This window comes from Oppia nitens, unplaced genomic scaffold, assembly GCF_028296485.1.
Source record: "Oppia nitens isolate AA-2021 unplaced genomic scaffold, nextdenovo-longstitch-racon4-pilon3 scaffold12_pilon_pilon_pilon, whole genome shotgun sequence".
NCBI lineage: Eukaryota > Metazoa > Arthropoda > Arachnida > Sarcoptiformes > Oppiidae > Oppia > Oppia nitens.
Genome location: NW_026533191.1, coordinates 125,001 through 145,000, shown reverse-complemented (window position 1 = coordinate 145,000; position 20,000 = coordinate 125,001). Strand labels below are relative to the sequence as shown.

Below are 20,000 nucleotides of genomic sequence, written 5' to 3'. Positions count from 1 at the left end.
CTCTCTCTCTCTCTCTCTCTCTCTATGTCTCTCTCTCTATGTCTCTCTCTATGTCTCTCTCTCTCTCTCTCTCTCTCTCTCTCTCTCTCTCTCTCTCTCTCTATGTCTCTCTCTATGTCTCTCTCTATGTCTCTCTCTCTCTCTCTCTCTCTCTCTCTCTCTCTCTCTCTCTCTCTCTCTCTCTCTCTCTCTCTCTCTCTCTCTCTCTCTCTCTCTCTCTCTCTCTCTCTCTCTCTTGTAATAAAGTTTATTACTTTAAATATATTTATTATTATTTTTTTTAAATTATGATTTTTGTTGTTTTTGTAAAATACAATTTATTAATTTAAAAAAAAAATTAATTAAAACYATTAYAGACACAACAGGGTTGTGAAGTGGACGCCACCAAAAWMGGCACTAAATTTTTGTTGTCTAACTTTAATTGTGTYGCCTAATAATAAATAATWAYTAATTGAATTATTTTATTRATTAAAAATTATRTTTTAATTTTTTTTGTTGTATAACATTTAATTAATAACTATGTTTTATTCACTGAATTTTTTTTAAATTTATTTTAATCCAATTGYCTAATTAATTGCCCCAAAAAAAATGTAATAAAATATTATAACAATTWTTTTTCTTTGAATTAATAATTATGTTATTTTTATAGTTAGAAATTTAAGTTTAATTATATATTTTTTATAATTTTTAAATTAAATGAAATTTGTAAAAAAATATGTACTAATTTTTTAAATTTAAAAAAATAAAACTTATTATTCAAAAATATTGTTCCATTTTATTAATTATTAATAATAATATTAAAATTAAATTTGATAAAATTAGAATTTATATTAATAATTAGATAAATAACCAGTTGAGAATGCTAGAAAGCATTTCCATACGAACTCCTAATCCAAATTAAAAATTGATTAAATACGACAAAATAAATTCAACTATAGTCAAGTGGGGTATCAAATCACTCAGTATCAAAGAATAAACTCAACTTTAGTAATTTGGGGTATTAAATGATTCAAAATAAATAAATAAACTCAATCAATTCGTATAGAGTATCAAATACCTAAAATAAATTATTATATTTACTATAAATATAACTTAAATTTAAAGAGTATTAACTCATCTTCATTTTTTCTTTTATTTAAGATATAAAAAATTGTTTGCTAATTTCATATAACTTATTTTCCAATCCAAGAATTAAATATTATTTTTAAAATTTTTGTACTTTGGCCGCCATTTTATATACGTTTTTAAAGATATTAAATTTTTTATACCAATCACTATATCTTATTTTTGAAGCTTTATTAAAATTTATACTTATATTTTTTTCATTTTTTTTGTACTTTGACCGTCATTTTCCCTTTGTTCCCAAAGAGATATAAAAATTTTAAKGCTAATTCCTTTGCTTGTTTTTGATGCTTTATTCAAATCTATACTTAAAAATTTTTATCTAAATTTTTTTTAACTTTGGCCGCCATTTTCTTTATGTTCCCGAAGAGATATCAGAATTTTAATGCTGATCCCCTATATCTTATTTTTGATGCCTAATCCAAATCTGAAGTCAAAATTTCAATTTTCAATCAAATGCGGAAGGAAAGACAGACAGACAGACAGACGGAAGGACATATAGAATTCAGTACGTACTCCTTTCAGGAGTTCGTGAAAAGTTCACAAAAACACTATTGAAAATTACTGAAATTAATTTTTTAATCATATTTTATTTAATGTAAATTTTTTGTGTTTTGTAATTAGATTATTGATCAATAAAGTTGACTATAATTAGACTAAAATCTTATTTACCGGTAATTAGTATTTGATTTCAATAAATAAAATTATAAAATTTAAACATTATTTAATAACTAAACAACTTAATAATTTAATAAATAAGTTTAATAACTCATATCAATGATTTATTGATAAAATAAACAACTTATTTGATATTTAAATTATATAACTTTATATATATTTATATATTATATTAAATTATGTATTTATTATRATATTTTTTTTATTTATAACTTTTATATATAAAAAATWAAWAAATATTATATACAYATATGATAGACACTAATTAGAAAAATAAACCGTAAATCTTGAATACAGAATATATATATATTCAATAATAAAATTAATTTAAATATAATATTTACATAATATTTATTGATATATCWSRAAAAAWATTATTTGTTTAGTAATCTTATACTTTTTCACTTAGCATTAACTTTACTTTTATATATATMTTAACAAAAAACATAAAATMAATGTTTTAGTCCTTATATATATATATATATATACATTATATKATATTATATTTTATCAGAAATGATATGCCTTAAAGATAAAAACATAACAATAGATGATGATGATGATAACCAATATGATAATCAATAGGTATTTAAATAAATATATATATATATACAGTACTATGATGTACTAACAAACATAAAATGTTTATTTATCAATATATATATATCTGTATTTGACAGCTTTATTGATAAATATAATATATATATATATATATATATATATATATATATATATAATATAAACGGTAAGTCAATATTATTGTTGTTTGAATTGCTTGGATGGGTTAGTCCAGTGATGCACTTAAACATATAGATAGACAGACAGACAAAAATCAAGAATATTCTGTTTAATAATAGTTAGTCACACAAACAAAATAATAATAATAATAATACAGATTCTCTATGTGTTTAGTTCAGTATACCTACCAGTGCTGAACAGTGTMTRTATGTTATAGTTTGATATGAGAAATCCAAAATTGTTTTTTTTTGTTGTTGAGAAAATAAAATTTATTTTCTATTATTAAAWYATTATTTATATATATATAAAAAAATATTTTTTAATTAGTTATGAATTTGTTATGTAAGTATAGTATTATAATTATTGTGTTTAATAATTATGATATATATATATATAATCTAAAAAATTTTAATTTTACAGCAAATATCATTATATCGCTATTATTATCAGTATTTCTATTGCATACTAATTCAATATCGACTACCTGTCCATCATATGATCTATTGAAACCGTGTTACTGCCATACAGGTCCTGTAGATAATAATAATCGTAATAATAATTGTCATAAAAATWACAACAAATCAGATAACATCTCCTATGATTGTCAGACACCTGTTATTACCTGTGCTGGTGATCAACATTTCAATGTTAGCCATACGTTCAATAGGGTGGCCGCCAGTATAGCCGACGCCCGGGATCGACAGTTTAATTGGCTATATTTRTCCAATWCGGCGATCACCGAATTGGAGGCCAACTCACTGGGAGGACTGGGTTTTACAAACATATACATACGCCAGTGTACGGGACTCAGACACATAGCTCGCCAGGCATTTAGCGGATCGGAACCGTATGTACGGCACGTGTGGATCAATGCTACCAATCTGTCCGATGATCCGACAGCCAAACGTCAGACATTCAGAGCCCTAAACAGTTTGACAGCCATGCGATCGCTGGAAGTGATGACCAGCGGCTATACGTCTATACCGGGCAAAGCGTTTAACCAGTAYTCGGATGTTCGCACAGTTAGCTTTCATAACTACGCGGACAGACAACGRCTGGAAACTGTGAATTCGTATGCTTTCTATGGTCTGTCCGAACTACGGCACCTACAGCTACAACACAATCGCCTATCGACTATCAGTTCCTATGCGTTTGCATTTCGCCAGTCGGCCAACCATACGGTACGCATACACTTAGAGGACAACCGACTCGGTTCGGATAGTTTTACCAGCAAATCGTTTATCGGYGGWAACGGTCGGCGAGTSATACTGTATTTGGGCGGTTATAATGAATGTAATCACCGGCTAAATCGTTTGGATCGGGAAATATTTGAACCGTTTCTGMGGGAAAATCGTCGCAATGTTATTGAACTGTACGGCTGTCCGATCGAGTGCGACGAWCGGTCACTTTGGATSGATAGTAATGATAATAGTCGGCGACGACACGAAAACGGGATCATTTACTTTACCGACGTATACGGCACTTGAAATGTGTGCCAACTGTTGTCTTATCGAAAGTAATTAAATTCAATGGCAATAATMATGATAATAATAATAATAATGAATATTCAGATATATATCTAAACTATAATAATCTAAGCAATAATAACATGAATTCATTTAATGAAGAATTTTCTCAGAATCAGAATATTCTGAATACAAATTCAAAAATTAAGAGAAATAGAAATACTATAATAAAAATCAATAATAATAATAATAATAATAATCAGAAAATGATTAGTAATGTCAAGACATCGTCATCATCAGCGATGGTAGACAAGAGATCCAGTAAATTGAAATCAAAKMAAAGAAAAAGTAAGTCTAAGAGTAATAGAAATAATAATAATAATAATAATAATAATAATAATAGTCGAGTRAAGCCTAAAATGACACTAAAAGTTAGATTAGGTATTAACGACTAAAATATATATATATAATAATAATAATAATAATATATCTATTAATATATTAATTTTTTTGCAAGTTTGTTGCATAAATCAAACAATATAATATAATAATTAATTAATTAAAAAATTAAATAATTAATTAATCTATATAAGATGTTTATATTATAGTTACTGTAATTAGTTATACCGTTAATATTTATTATATATATATTATAAAAATTATTATATATWTAAAWATTTAATTAATAATAATACCCATTTAATATGCATTACTTAAATATCTCAAATTAGTTAAAAATAATAATTATTTTTGAACAAATATATTTAAATAGAAATTTAATTAAWATATATATATATAKATTAATATATGGAAWAAAAAWAAAATTAAAATAATTGTTTTGTTAACCAATGTTAATATAATTCATATAAAAAMAWATTATTGTATAAATTAAAAACACTATTYAATTACAATTYAATTAYAATTAAATTACATTTCWATTATAATTMAATTAYAATTCAATTATAATTCAATTATAATACACACACACACAAAMAAAAACATTATTTATTGTAAATTATTGAATATTATTATTATTAAACATATCATATGTTTTGTCATAAATTTATTTTAAAAAAAAAAAAAATGTTTTCAATTGAATCCTATTTTTTTTTAGTATATTTTTTTGGAGTCAAATAAATTATATATTTGTTTTTAATTTGTTTTTAATGATTAAAATAAAATCCAATAAATAATAAAATTTTTTAACAAAAMTAAAATTCAATGCATTTGTCGGTCACTGACTATCACTCGTCGTCGTCGTTGTCGTCGCTGAAGACCAGACAACAGTTGTTTGMATTGATAASACAATTGAGRCGACAGACCAATCAATTGGCCACCGATTTGGTCAGATATCGGCTGTTGGTCAGCAAATATCGACAGTTTRTTGACTACACCGCCGCCGCCGWTGRTGACGATGTCAGCGACCAGTTTGCCGATCGATTGTCCGAGAGATCGGTATCTTAGAGCAGTTCAATGATACYAAATGTTTGATACGTTTGACTACTCCTTCATCTTATAAGACAATCGGTAAGTYATGTCTTAGTTTTRTTTTTTTCTGTGGTTTTKATATCATTATTTGGATCCACTATTTAGTGACAGAAGAAGAAGAAACAGAAGAACAAGAAGAAGAAGAAGAAGAGCAATCMATAGCTGTTAAGATCACCGATMAMTTGGTATCAATTGGCTGTCAAACAAMYGATRACTACTTATTAATTGATGGCAAACAACGAAAGAGACGACGAGTTGATTATAGAGAAGAAGAAGTAGAAGTAGAAGAAGTTAACGATAATGAAGACAATAGTAGTGAAGATATTGTTGATGAGGACAYTGATAACCAATGTATAGATCAATTGACTAACAATGATGACGACGACACCATCAGTGCTGATGGTGTCGACTATTGGGTCAAACAGATAACTGGTCCGTCGTCGTCGACATCGTCGCAGAAAATTGGCCACAAAATGAAACAAAAGTCTCGGCGGCGATTMCAAAACAGTTTGTCATTATTGTGGCCAAAAGTTTGACAATATCCGCGAATTTAGAGACCATAAACTTGKCGCACAAACGCCAGCGGTTACCAGCGGYGATACCGACCAACAAYCRCCAACTATTGAAATACCGATGCGATTACAATGGATGCCGCAATACGTTTGCCACACAAAGTTATCTAACTGTTCACAAACAGATTCATATCGCTAAGCCTAACTACCGGTGCGATCGATGCCAGCGACCACCGCTTCTGACCAATTCGGTCGAGTGTCAGACAACAACAACGGYGKCAGACAAATATGTTGGTCGGAAAACAACAAAGAAAAATTCGGCCATCAATGACAAGTCAATAATSAAATCATTGATAAMCAATCGGAAGGAAAAGTTGAATTTTTTCGGTAACAATAGCCGAACGGTTTTCGGTAAAAATGGTTATACTCGGGATAGACGTAACGAAATGAGAGAAATCAATCATCTATTGAATCAATTAGACGACAACGACAACAACAATAATAAAGATTTTAGTGATATAGTGAGGAATAGTAGTACCAATAGATCATCGGCGACCAAATTAAAGACAACGATAACAAAAATTTTGTCCACCAATGATGATGATGAGGACAATGACTACAATCTAGTAGTGAATAATAGTACTACCGGTAGTAGAGAATCATCAATTGATGGCAAAGATAATGATAGACAAGAAGAAGTTTATGCCAATCATCAAGAGTTAACAACAACGACACGACAACAAGTGGATCAACTAGTGATCGATTAGTTCTTAGTTCGGACGGTATGTGGTATTTGGTTAAACAAGAGATATAATACAARAAAARAAAATAAATATTTTGTTTTTTTAATAATAATAATAATAATAAATTAGTTGATGTTTAACATAGAGCCCAATAGGTCTATGAATTTTCTGGCCATTGATTTATACGAATCGTATTGTATTCGGGTCTGTATTTTCGGTTGATTAAGTAATTGGGACAGTGATGACTGAACCAGCAATGATTGATTTGGCGATACCAGACCCGACTGGGACAGCATACCCATCATCGGTGCTATCGATTTCAGTATATCGCCGAACATTTGTTGTGTTTGACCGAAGTTTGCYGACGAACTGGCCGMTGATGGTGGTAGTGGTGCATATGGTGGCTGTACGCTCATTGTAGGCGCCGGTAGTCTATTGATTTGGTTGTTTGGCTGGATATTGATGTTGTTGTTGTTGTTAGGACTGGGAAAATCTGATCCCAATGTCTTCAGCAAATTGTTTAGCTGTCGTCTCTGTTCTTTTAGTTTAGCCATAACTGGATTTTGATTGGCATCAGTGGTCAATGGACTGGKAGGCGCAAAAAAAGTTTATTAAATAAGCCRTGAAAAATGCAATACAAACTCTACCTCTGAGTGGTGGTCGGCCTAACGTAACCATTGAAGACATTATTACCGGTAATATCATTAGTGTTTCCATTATTATTATTATTATGTTTGTTGTTGTTTTGCGATTCAATTAATCGGATCAGACTATTGATCTGTTGTTGTTGTCTTTCCTGATTCCTCAACAGTTCCTGCAGTATATCTTTATGGCGTTGTCTCTCCAGTTCTTGTCGGCGACGATTTTCCTGTTCTTCGATGGCTTTCATCARTTGTCTTAGTTTTTCTTGACTCAGATTATTGGTTTCGCGTACTCTTGAAACAGCCTGCGGTGCCGTAAACAGTCTGATGAGCGACAACAGCTGATTCTGGCCGCTGGCCGTACCGACCAGTTTGACTAAATTCAGTACGGCTTCATATCGATAGGGATTCATGATTTGATTGGAGTTCAGRTACTGGCGCTGATTGGCCAGTCGGTTGAGTTCCTGAATGGACTGCAATCGGTTGAGTGTTTGCAGTTTGCTAAYATCGGTTCGKGTTTTATGGTCAGCACCAGCGGACACATTTCYAATCGATTGCATGGCCCGCATAAGTGTAACCAATTTGTTCAATTGGTTGGCCGGAAGKAGTGGTTCGCTGTTTTGTTGGATTGCCATGTCGGATTGTAGGGWACGCCCAAAAACAGGGCCGACAAGCGATCAAATATCGATGAAAACAACGATTTACGGGCCGTCCGTTTACTGCCGATTATTGACGACGTCGTGTTGTTGTTGTTGTCAAACGTTCTCAGTAAATTTGATGACCAACTTCTGAATGGTCAACAATTGTTCGCCAATMGCTATAAACTGTTGTTCATATTCKGATAAATTTTTGGCCACCGCGTACTCGATGTTGGCCACATARAATCGTTCCTCCAGTCCATTGACCCGCTGCCGTACCACATCGAAACGGGTGTCCAACTTTTCGAGCTCTACCCGTACCGAATCGATCTGTTCCTGTGTATAGTTTCGGTAGAGTTCGACCACTGTCTGGACGGGCAGTTCGAYCATATGGTCGYCACCCGCCGAATTGGTATCAGTTTTGTTGACGAAAACAGCCATAAATAGATCATAGAGTATACGATTCATACTATCGTCCAAACGTATGACTACAATACTATCATCGGCAGCRGCAGCTACCGGTGCTGACTGTTGCGATGATAAGCTATCATCAACTAATTGTAGGCACTGTCGATGGCCAACCATTATTATCATTAGCACAGTTATAGCAATGTTAARTAAGATTTCATCTTATATTTTRCTGTTGTTGTGGTTATAATTGTCTGTTAATTATTATTATTATTAACATTGCATTTAAAAAAGTTTCAAATAATATATATATATATATATATTTAATGTAAAAATTTAATCAACTTTTTATAGTTAACCTAATTATTCRTTSAAATTAAATGATGGCTTTTATAGGAAATGCAAATAAATATTTTATTATTTATTTATTTATGATTGTCTCCCCAATTATACAGGAATGGTATATATATATATATATATATGCTGGTCATATAGCACCGGTATGTTTTAATTTTTGTTGAGACCAGTCTACTAGTTGTCTATTTTTTCAAAAATTGAAATTTTAACTAATTTTCTAATCAAACAAACAAAAAAAATTTTTTAATTAGTTTAAATAAATTGTTTTTTATTATTTAAATAATTTATTTGATATTTTAACAAATTGATGTGTGTGTGTGTGTGTTTGTTTGTTATTTTTAAATTATTGAGCTTGATAAAAATAAAATTAAAAACAATTTTAATTTTTGAAAATATCATTTATGAAATATTTACTGTATATATATATATATATATWTATTRTATTTATTTAGGTATGAGCTCTACATTTATATAATGGGATTGATAACAAATGAAAAAATATTTTTATGATTTATTTTATATATATATATAATATAATAATAATAATAATATATAATTAAATGCCTTTTTCACATATATCAATCAATCAATWTATAATAGAAACACAAAATCAATAAACATTTTTTTGTTTAAATAAAAAAGTTGGATATTATTTGTTTTCTATACATTTAAAATATAATTAATATCAATAATTTTTTTAAGTACAACAATAATTACTTGCATTTTATACAATAACTATATATATATATATATATAATATTAAACATTATTTTTTTAAAAACAATTATATATATATATAAGTTTTTAATGTAGTTAAACATTTGCGTTTTTTATCAATAGAAAAATACATTTTATATGTATGTATATATATATATATATATATTAAATGTATTGAATAATTATATAATAATGTATTATTTTTATATAAGACTCAATGGATAGGAGGGATGTATTTTTTGTTGTTGATGTTTATTATCATTTAAATCATAATTAATTTAAATTTTAAAAATTAATTATTATTTAATTCATTTATAATATCAACAAACAATCAGTTGATTTTTTCGTCTCAAATAAAATACATAATAATAATAATWATTATCATTACAATATTGAATGGCCTTAAAAATTATTAATAATGTTTAATAATTATAATTATATATAGAAATTAATTACAATTAAATATATAATTATATTAACAAAATTGTCTTAAGAATCAGTTATACATTAATGTAATAATAATAATAATAATTAACTAATTAATTAATGAAATGTTAATGTAATGTATGATAAATGTTTTAATAATAATAATAATAATAATAAGATTTTTAATTTGGGCTCTAAAATTCAWATATATATATAATATAAAATAACAATTATCATTTTAATAATAATAATAATAATAATATGAGATTTGAGATCAGATATTATAATTACTTAAAAAATAAATAACATTAGTAGTAATAACATAATTAAAACTAAAAAATATATATTTTCAATATATATATATATATATATATAATATTCAATTATCAAATATTTTACATCAAATTTTTTTACATAAATTATAAATCAATTTTCTTATTYATTGAAAAAAAATTGATTTATTATTTTGTTTGACACTTATTTATGAATCATTTATAATATTCCCGATCAAAAAAAACTTACAGGAATATTCCCGATCAAAAATATACATTTTTTACTATATTTGGGAAACAATTATTTAATTTTTTAAAGATTTTATGCACTTATTTATCTCAAATATAAACATAATTAAAAACTTAGAGAAAATTAAAACAAACAATTTTTTTCAATTTAAAATATAACAATTTCAGAGCAAAATTAAAGCACCGTTTTATATATATATATAGAGTTAAGATTAAAAAAGTTAAAATTTTTATAATAATAATTAACAATTATATAGTAATAGTAATATTTAGTAATAAAAGTTTTTTTTAATGTTTTTGTTTTGTATGTATAAATAGAAATAGATTTTTGTTTTTAAAATTTAAATTTTTTAATAATACAAAAACATTATATATATCTTTCAATTCATTCAACAACAGTAAAGGCACTCCATATTAGATAAGAAATTAAAATTAAAAGTAATTTTTAGTTTTTTTWAATTGTTTTGTATTAACACCGGGAGGTATATGGAAAGGAAATTAAAATATTTATATAWATATATATATATTATTGAGATTTTTAACAAAAATATATATATTAATTAAATATTTTAAAAACAAAATTTTTAATTGTTTTTCACACACATAATGTAKAAAACATGTAAAATAGGATTTTTTTAGCGTTAAATGAAAAATATAACTTCAATATTATGTGTAATTGTTTAGTTAAAAAAAATTATTAATTATAATAATAATAATTAACAAGTTTAAAGATAGATAAATATTTTTTTTTTAATAAGTTTCAACATATATATAGATATATAAAGTTTAGAAATATAGTTAATATATATATTTTTTTCAGTTAAATAAGTGCTTTTCATCAACAAATGGTAATTAATTTTAATCTCACATTTTGTTTCTCAGAAAATATATATTTTGTTTTTAGTTTTTTATTTTGTGTTAAAACACACAAAAAAAATTTCTATACATTATATTTTCAGTAAAAGGTATATTAATTATATTAATAGGTAATAATAATAATAATAATAATAATATTTGTAAGTTTCAATCGATTGATTGATAAAACATTCAATATATTTATATATATAACATCTCATCTCATATTATATGTATATAATAATAATAATAATACAATAGTAATAATGATTATTTATATTCAAAATAATTTTTACCTATAATAATATAGATAACTCCTAATCAGTATATTTTATAATATATATATAAATAATTGTGTTATCATTTTTGTAAATAATTAAATAATGGCAACAATTAATTATATACAGTATATATATTAGATGATATATATACAGTATATATAATGTATATTTAAAATGGGAATTAAAAGTACATGAGATGAGAGTATGGGGGGAGGGAGGGATGGAGGGGGAGAGTCACCAGTTTGAGGGCCACCAATAAAATAGCCCTCAAATTCAATTGAGTGATAAAAATATTTATTTGTCAAACAAAATATAACAATTCATTATTTTTTTTCTCTCTCTCTCTCTCTCTCTCTTATATATAGTCTTATCGTTGATTTGTAAATCTATTTTTATGTATTAATATATATATATATTTATAAACACAGTTGACTTTAAAGTCAATTGTAACCAATAAACAAATATATATATATATATATAGGCATTGCGTTCAATATTTGGCGGCAGCGCCGCTGCCATGAATTTTCATATGGGCTGACCTGGACTTTACCCGATTAAACACTTTGCCGCACACTTTGCACGGAAAATCAACTACCGTTGTCGTCGTCGTTGTTGTCACCTGAGAGCCGATACTGTTGGCCGGACTCGGATTCCCGCTGTCCATAAACGATGATACGTTGTCATCAAAATCGGACGACTGGCCACTGTTGCCGTTCGGGCCATTAGTCAGATCGCTATCAACATCAAAGTCATTATCACTTTTTGTCGAATTGGTATTATTATTGTTGTTGTTGTTGTTAGCGTTGTTTGTTTCTTCGGCTTCTTTTGACCGCAAATTATAGAAAATGGTTTCGTGTTCTCGTTTGCGGCGAATAATACGCAACCGTCGGTACTCTTCGGGACAAACTTTTTTCCACATATAGTAAAATTGGATGCATTGTTTCACTGATTTGGATCCAATCTAATATATATGAAAGAAAGAGACATAGAGTTTATGTAAATAACTTTTTGTGGACAACAAATCAATCAATCAATGAGATCATTAACCTCTTTGGCAATACTGAAGAAGTCTTTATCACATTTGTTTAGTGCGCACTGATATGATTGGATCTCTTCCGGTACCCAAATGTCATTTTCTATATAAAATAACTCAATAATTAGATAAACAGTTAAATTAGATAACAGTTTAATTGTATTAATACCTGAATAATGATAATCGGATAGTGGATGTCCACCATTAATCGTAGGACTCGGCTCCAGTAGCTTAACGATAGCGTCTTGAACGTCACCATCGCTCAAATAGAGCAAATGCATGGCATACTCTTTGTTACGGCCAGAGCCGGGAACACAAGCCGAACACGACAGATCCAAAAACGATTCGATATCTTCGGCGGTCAACCGTTCGGCACATTTGGGATCCCATACGATATCACCTTTTTCCGGCCTATACTTGGCCTCATCACGATTCTTGTTGAACGCCGGTATCCTTGCCTGATAACTGGGTCCGATATTAACGTGCGGCTGAATATCCGTCTCAGGTATTTCGCTGTCCAACGGATACGGTTCGTAGGCCGTAACCGGTGTCTGTACTATGGGTTCCTCTATGGGTTTGTAATCGGAAGAGCTCTTCCGCGAGTAGACAAACTTGGGCTGTATTTGTGTACCACTTTTCGGTGTCATATTGCCGCTGATGATATGCCAGAACAGGCCGGGACCGGAACGTACCGGCGATAGCATTGGCGGCGGTGTATAGGGTGGCGGCGATAGATTTTTCGTGTCGACAACTGCTGCCGGATCCCAGAGTCGCGGCGATCGTAGACGCGACTGATAGCCACAAGTGTTGACGTGCGGCGGAATGTAAAGCGGTTCCGGTCGATGTTTGAGACGTTTCGGTGATATAGTACCGGTAGGAGTGGCCGGCAACGATCGTTTCGGCGACGGCGCCAAACCTACAGGACTTAGGAACACATCGTCGGCAGCGGCGTTGTTATCCTCTTCGCATTCGTCAATCTTTTCTAAGTTGACCACCAGATTAGGCGGCGATGAAGTACTGCTGCGTATGTTCAGCGAAGACGCTCGTTGTTGGCCAACAAAAGTGGTGGTCGAAGACTGGTGTTGTTGTTGTTGACTATTACCGTTAATATTAAATGAACTGTTTGCCAATTGTGGTGATATTATGTTAGCGGTCGGCAAGTGATTGGAGGACAATGTATTGGAAGTTATTGGGTTTGTTGTTGTTGTTATGTATGGTTCGCTGGAGGTCATCGTCGGCGGCTGTATTGTCATCATTTGTGTCTCCATATGCTGTAGACTTTGCTGTTGTTGTTGTCGTTGTTTCATTTGAGACGACATTTGTATATTTGATGACATTGTTGTCGACTGTTGTTGTTGTGTCCAATAGTCGGCCGATGTCTGGCCATAGTTAACAGGTGTTGTTGTCGTCACGATTTGATTGTAGTCATGACTAGCGTTGTTGTTATTATTATTGTTGGTCGCGGCGGTGGCGGACGTATAGCTATCGAAAAACTGTTGTTGTTTTTGTTGTTGTCGACTAATCGAATCGATGGCCATTTGATCCATCGGTTGGCCATTCATTTGTATGTTAGCCGTAACAACAGTTGTTGTCATCTGATTTTGCGGTAATGTTTCGGTAAAGTATTGGCCATTTGTTGTGGTCATATGGTTAGTGTTGTTGTTGTTGTCGTCCTCATCGTCATCAAAGTTGAACTGTTCATCAGTTAATGTAGTATCGGTCGGACCACCGGATGTATGGTGTGTATAGTCGCTGATCGCGTCGTACATCTGTGAATCTTCATATGTATTGGCATCGATAGGCTGTTGCTGTTGTTGCTGGTGGTGGTGATGGTCCTCATAGACAGGTGTCTGTGCTTGTGTTGGCTGCTGTTGTTGTTGTTGTGGCACTGAATAAGTAAAATGTTGAACAGCCGCGTGATTCGGACTGTACGGTGTATTCGGCGAGTATTGGGCGGCCACTGATGACGGCGAAGCCGAATACTGCGAATGTACTGAACTGTGATTCATCGGCGACGCGACGGTCATAAAACTGAACTGTTGGTTGGCGTCGGTGGGCGTATTGGGCACAGAAGTCTGATGATGATTGGGCGAGTGGACAAACGTTACGGGAGCCGCAGCCGCGGTCGGCGTCGATGGCAACGAGTGTGGCTGTAGTTGTTGATGATGTGCTGAATTGTTTTGACAAAGTGTGGGCGTATTTGGCACCGAATGACTATAGTATTGATGGTTAAACATATTGTTGTTGTTGTTGTTGTGCTGATGTTGTTGTTGTGTGGACTGATAGTTGGTATTTATGGTCATCAATGGCTGATCCGAAGAGCCGGGATCCGAACACGTCCGTTGTGTTCGCCGACGAAGCAGATCATTGAACTGTTGGGTCGCATATAGATCTGTCGATTGGTAAGACATTTGTTGTTGTTGTTGTTGTAGCTGTTGTTGTTTGGTAACTACGGCGCTGTTTTGCTGACCAACATTGTTGTTGTCCACACTGTTGTTGTTGGCACTACTTATATCACTCGAATCGCTGTGTCGGCGACTTTGCTGCTGACGAAGTTCTTGGGCCGCCAGTAGCCTATTCTGTGTGATAGTGGCCGCCGACGGTTGGGTAGGCATACGAAACAGTTCCGTCTGTTGCAACTGTTGTTTRAGTAGTATTAGCTGCTGATTATCGTCGTAGTCATCGTCGCCGATGTCGTAATTGTTTAGACCATTGTTGCTGACGGATGCGGTCGCAGCATTGCCACCAGTATTATGATGAAAGTCATAGTTAAAACTCGATGCCTGACCACTGCTGCTGCTGCTGTTTAGCGGCGTTACTGGTGTTATTGGCGACAGTATTGGCGCCATCGGACTGTTCATTGTTTGCTGTTGCGGCGGTCCATGCAATGAGTGTATGTGTGACTGTTGTCGTTGTTGTTGTTGTTGTTGTTGGTGATGATGAATGTGGTGATGTTGTTGTTGTTGTTGTATCGGTGGAGGCGGTGGTGGACCCAAACCAGTGGATCCGTTAGCATTGGCCGCCGCTGCCACTGCTGCCGCCGCTTGTTGTTTGCGCGATATCTTCTCTTTGATGACATCGAGTATGGCTTTAACGTTGGCATTCATCTGATTGTTGTCCACTGACGAGTGTTTGCTATTGTTTTGCTGCTGCAGAAGTTGTTCTTGTTTCTTGGAACCGATTGATCCATTGTGTACACTATTGTTGTTGTTGTTTTGCGATTGATTCTTAAGGTAACCGCCGTGAAGTCGCATATGACCTATTGATTCAATTAAAAAAAAAACAAATTAGTTTATTATAAAAATAGTTTAATTGAAATTTTAAATATCCGACTAACCGTTGAGCGCCGGTATGTTTTTGAATTTTCTCTGACATAGTGAACACTCCACTTGTTGTGGTTCAGACTTGTTATGCGTGAACATAGTGTACGGCCAGCTGTCGGCCAACTGTTGCTGTTGTTGTTGTTGTTGTTGTTGTGACTCATTAGACGATGGCTGTTGCGATGATGGTTGAGATCTATAGGTTAGTTCATGAGGTGATGGATGCCTTTGGTGACCAATTTGCTGTTGCTTTGAGTGCTGATGGTTCAGCTGACTCTGTTGTTGTTGTTGTTGTTGTTGCTGTTGAATCAATTGATACAACGGTTGCTGAGACGATGGTTGTTGTACTACTTTTTGTGTCTGTGGCTGTGGCTGACTGTTGTCCACACTCTGACCGTTGGTCAGCAACTGATGCAATAATGCATTTTCGGGACTATCGGCAGCAGCGGCGGCGGCAACGGTCGCGGCGTTCAATAAACCCGTATTTGATTGCAATTTATTAGCCAACTCTTGTTTGACGGCAATGTGTTGTTGTTGTTGTTTGACGACATCAGCAGCCGAACCATTGTTTAACATATTATTTATATTCTTATTGATAACCGACGTATAGTTCCACTTATCGGCGKTCGCTGAGTGRTGGCTGTTGTTGTTGTCCCTGTGTTTCCATTTATCGGCCATAATATTGTTGTTGTTGTTGTTGATATTGTCCTGTTTGTGAAGCGCCAGTCGCTGCAATTGTGTGGCCGCCGATTGGTGTCCGCCGCCGCCGGCTGATTGTATATCGGGTACGGCAGGAATGGTGGCAGTTGTAGGTATGGTTTGCGTAATGATGGACGCGGGAGGACGTGGTGGTGCCGGCGGCGGAGGTGCGTATTGAATGCGATTCAACGAGTTATTGTTGACCGTCAGTCCTACTGAGCCAGCAGTTGGTGCCGACGCCGTCGTTGTTATCGTCGTCGGGTTAGACGACGTGGAAAAGTTGAGCGGAATTCCCGGTATGAATGCCAGTGTCTGCGACAACTGGTTTGGCGTACCGTTTGGCGGACCAGTCGGATGATGATTYTCTTTGTGTCGCCTCAGCGATCGGGCGTCGCAATAGGTTTTCTCGCAGCCGTCGACATCGCATTCGTACGGCTTTTTGCTTCTGTGCGTTAATAGATGGCCGTTGAGATGGTCCTGTCGTTTGAACGCTTTGGCGCATTGGTTGCAAACGAATCGGCGTTCGTCCGAATGGGTCAACTTGTGCTTCGACAGTGCGCTTTGATTGGAAAACTCTTTGCCACATTCGGGACACTGGGGCCGAACCGGCGGACCGTTTTTACGTTTYTTTCGTCCCGGACCATTACCGCAACCGCCACTACTACTGCCACCACTGCCGCCGCTATCTGTCTTGTGCTGAGGTGACGGACCCGACACTGACATATGTTTATGACTGTTGTTGTTGTTGTCGTCAAACGATTGGCAATTCGGTGACAATGTGTTCGGCATTTCGGAAAACGAGTCCGAATCGAGCAAATCGAACGAATGATTAGAACTGTGACCTCCCTGTCCGCCGCCAGTAAGATAGCCGTCCAGTGATGATGTCGTAAAACTGGTGGGCGTCGATGTCGGGTTTTCGGCGGGCGACGACTGATGATAGCTTAAGAAACCATCGTTTTGGCCAAAATTCAGTCCCGATATTAGACCGTCCGAATTGCGCGACGACGACGACGAATGTTTTGACATCGAAAATGCATTTCCTGTTAATATATTAAATAATTTTCAYAATAAACACATAGGACTGGAATCAATCAAATAAGATCTTCAAGTATTTGTGTCAACAATCATCTATAGGAGTGTTTGTTTGCATACCTGTGCCGTCATTCAGATTGTTTGAGATCGACGATAGGCTGAGCGGTGACGGCGTATTACCATCTCTGTGGACCGTACTGTTCAAGTGGTGATGATTTATAACTGGATGCGACTTATGCGGAGTCAAATGCGGACTCCCAGTACTGCCGCCACTGCCACCGCCGCCGCCGGCAGAGTGTGCCGACATCAGTGGCGGTATTGTTGTTGGCGGCGACGACTGATTGTGATGTTGTTGTTGTTGCTGCTGATGGTGATGATGTCCACCACCACCAATCCCTTGTGATGTCCGCATYGGATTGTGATCGGAATTAAACAAATAAAGCGGCGGCATATCTGAATGAATCGGTGAAAAAAAAAACAGGACACACATTAGGGATCAATTGGAAAATAATTTCAAAGACAACTAATCATACTATTCAATGGCATCGAAAACATATTATTGATATTAAGGCCACTTTTGTGGCCGTTTTGCTGTGGCTGATGATGTTGGTGTTGATGATGATGATGACCACCACCACCACTGCCACCACTACCGCTCATATTATTGTTACTATCGTTGACCACAACATTGTTGTTGTTGTTTAGAGAGTTCATCAAAATGTCTTTGCACTTATTGGCCACTGCGGCTACAGCCGCCGCGTTATGATGATGATGATGATGACCACCAGCACCGCTGCTGCCGTGATGACTATGATGGTGACCATCGATTAAGCCCATRTTGGTCCGGGTCGTCGGCTGACCACCATTGATGGCAAGCAACGTTGCAGTCGGACTACTCTGGCCGCCACCGATAAAACGATGATGGGCTGTACCGCTGATACCTTGAGCCGACATTGAGGCGGAGGACAGGCGCGGCTGCGGCGGTATTGTTGTTGTTGTCTAATGGTATGTCTCTGTTGTTGTCGTTGTTGTTGCTGAAGATGTCTTGTTTGATGAAGACTTGGATCTCTCAATGCATTATACGGTATATAATAATATCATAACATAATTACTATTAATATTATTATTATTATGTCATGTGATTACTATTGTTGTGCTAATAATAATAACATTAATATTAATAATATTTATAACAATAATAGGCATCACTTTTTAGGGTTCATTTAAATTATCATTTTTTTTTTAAATTAACTAAAAATATATTTATTTATATTATTATTACACATGTATTATATAAACACATTGTTATTATGATTATTATTACATTATATACTGTATTATATATTAAACGTTGATTTTTTTGTTGTTGTTGTTTGAAATGCCATTTATTATATCACTATTTTTGTGTTGAATTGAATTTTTTTCCMAATAATATCTACAAATAAATACAATAATTATATATAAAAAAATACATTAAAAATTTATTGGAAAACTAAATATATATATATATAAAAAAAACGGTTAACAATAATATCAATTGATTTTTGTTTAGTTTTGTGTTTTGTTATCACATATCAAATATATATTACAATTATTATTACTATAGTATTATTATTATTATTACTATTACTTTATATGTATTAGTAGTGTATAGCGTATAGTATAGTATATAGTAATTACATTCCCCTATATAGTAGTGTATATAATAGTTATTAATGAATCATATGTTTGCAAAAAAATATTGCACACATTTATCATACATACAAACAAACAAACAAAATATATAATATACAGTATTATACTGTATATACTGTACTGATTTTTTTAAAAAAAAATACAGTATACACTCGTTATATATATATATATATATATATATATATTATGGGCGCATACAAACAAATAAACTTATCGACTAGTTAATAGTTTTTAATAATTAATTAATTATTTAATTTTTTAAAATATATATATATACTAATATTGGCTATTTTGTGATACCATGGTAAAATTAAGTTTTTTTTAAAAAAAATAAATATATATTTTTATAAACCCATTCATAACTAATGTGTTGCCAATTTTTTTATAAAAAAAAAATTATATATATATTATTTAATAAATGTGTCAAACAGTGTGCCCCCACATATTTAAATTTTTAAAAAAAAAATTTTATTAAAAAACCTGTCACCACAATTTGGTTTTGAATACTYGWGAAACTTGTTAAATGAACATGATAATTTTAAAAATTTTACTATATTTGAAAAATTTTCAACGTAAATATTAGTAATTACRTAAATAAATTTATATTCATTAACTATTTAACAAACAATG

At 32.6% G+C, this 20,000-nt stretch overlaps 2 protein-coding genes across 2 annotated transcripts; one reads left to right on the top strand and one right to left on the bottom strand.

Annotated features, from left to right (window-relative positions):
* Positions 1-2,867: 2,867 nt before the first annotated feature.
* LOC128956174 (uncharacterized) lies at positions 2,868-4,025 on the top strand. Its single transcript, XM_054301861.1, has 2 exons — positions 2,868-2,880; positions 2,989-4,025. The coding sequence occupies exons 1-2, from the start codon at positions 2,868-2,870 to the stop codon at positions 4,023-4,025; spliced, it is 1,050 nt and encodes a 349-aa protein (XP_054157836.1).
* Positions 4,026-12,055: 8,030 nt separating this feature from the next.
* LOC128955256 (uncharacterized membrane protein DDB_G0293934-like) lies at positions 12,056-18,748 on the bottom strand. Its single transcript, XM_054300909.1, has 6 exons — positions 18,209-18,748; positions 17,796-18,128; positions 15,962-17,683; positions 12,794-15,883; positions 12,639-12,727; positions 12,056-12,552 (listed from the first exon to the last, which is right to left on the bottom strand). Exons 1-6 carry the CDS (start codon positions 18,627-18,629, stop codon positions 12,082-12,084), a joined length of 6,126 nt encoding a protein of 2,041 aa, XP_054156884.1. The 5' UTR covers positions 18,630-18,748; the 3' UTR covers positions 12,056-12,081.
* Positions 18,749-20,000: the final 1,252 nt, after the last annotated feature.